The sequence below is a fragment of the Octopus bimaculoides genome, chromosome 19 (genome assembly GCF_001194135.2).
Source record: "Octopus bimaculoides isolate UCB-OBI-ISO-001 chromosome 19, ASM119413v2, whole genome shotgun sequence".
NCBI classification, from domain to species: domain Eukaryota; kingdom Metazoa; phylum Mollusca; class Cephalopoda; order Octopoda; family Octopodidae; genus Octopus; species Octopus bimaculoides.
In genome coordinates this window covers 2,232,717-2,233,828 of record NC_068999.1, presented here as the reverse complement: position 1 = coordinate 2,233,828, position 1,112 = coordinate 2,232,717, and the positions used below count along the sequence as shown (strand labels likewise).

The 1,112-nt window shown below is 39.6% G+C and overlaps 1 protein-coding gene across 2 annotated transcripts in view; it reads left to right on the top strand.

The window, feature by feature from the left end:
* LOC106880387 (N(6)-adenine-specific methyltransferase METTL4) overlaps positions 1-1,112 on the top strand; it is an 85,069-nt gene that overhangs the window by 71,104 nt on the left and 12,853 nt on the right. For both annotated transcript variants that reach the window (XM_014930299.2, XM_014930297.2), the window contains one exon: positions 615-822. In XM_014930299.2, the coding sequence (XP_014785785.1) occupies positions 615-822 (208 nt within the window). The remainder of the gene's footprint in view (positions 1-614; positions 823-1,112) is intronic.

Here is a 1,112-nt window from a genome sequence, read left to right as displayed (position 1 = left end):
TATATATATATATATACATATACATACATACATACATATATACATACTTACAGATACGAAAGTGGAGGGGTGATTGTGGTGGTGGTGGTAAGAAGAAGGCATCAGTGTTTATGTTACAAAGATTTTGTTGTTATTGAAATCTCATTTTTGTCTTCAGCATTTCTCAAGATGTTTGTTTACAGCAGAGGAATGAATACGGTGGTGGTGGTGGTGGTGGTGGTATAGATGGTGGCTGTTGTGGTTGCAGTGGTAGTGTGAGTGGTGAACCGTTTCGCACGGTGGTACCTACATACAACTAGGTAGACTGGACGGTTGGCAGTTAAGTGTCTTGACCATGGATGTAGTTCAGGGTACTGTACCTCAGTTATGGTACCTACATGCAGTTTAAGTACCTTGTGTCTGAATAAAACACTTGATAATCACAGCTGGAATGTATCTGGTCGTAACTCTGCTTCACTATAAGTCATCGTCACCATCAGGTGTGAAAGGTCAGATCTGGTTGGTTTGAACATAAAGCATGCAGAATATTTGGGGTCCGATAGGGTCACTCTGTTCCTTATTCTCCTCTGTGCCCCAAGATGTTGACCTTTGCCGTTGTCATTTTTGTTTCCAAGCTAACCAGAAGTGGAGAACCTGTCAACGATATGGATTCCTCACACAAGAAACCTTACGAAGTTTTAATTCTTGGGCGGCACAAAAAGGGTAACCCTGCTGGACTAAATGATGATCCTTGTTCACCCGACAGTCCCAAGTCCCTTCCTGAGTCTCGTGTCGTCCTCACAATTCCTTGTAGCCTCCATTCTAAGAAACCACCATTAACAGGTCAGTCTGTTGTCTTTGCACCTTTTGGTTTGTTTATCCCATTCATGGTTTGGAGGGTTGTGTAACCAGAACAGCAGGGTTGCACAAAAGTCTTCTTGACCATATAGCAGTTTCTGTTTTTTCTTCTGTAAGTTTTAAATAAAAATAAAATAAAAATAAAATAAAAATGTAGCATGGATTGTCTGAATTTTTTGTTAGGTGTACATTATTTATATTTTATGAAAAAAAAAATACAACAACCTCCAATGAAGATGATAAAAGAGAGTTATGTCTGCTGTTTATGTCTCGTC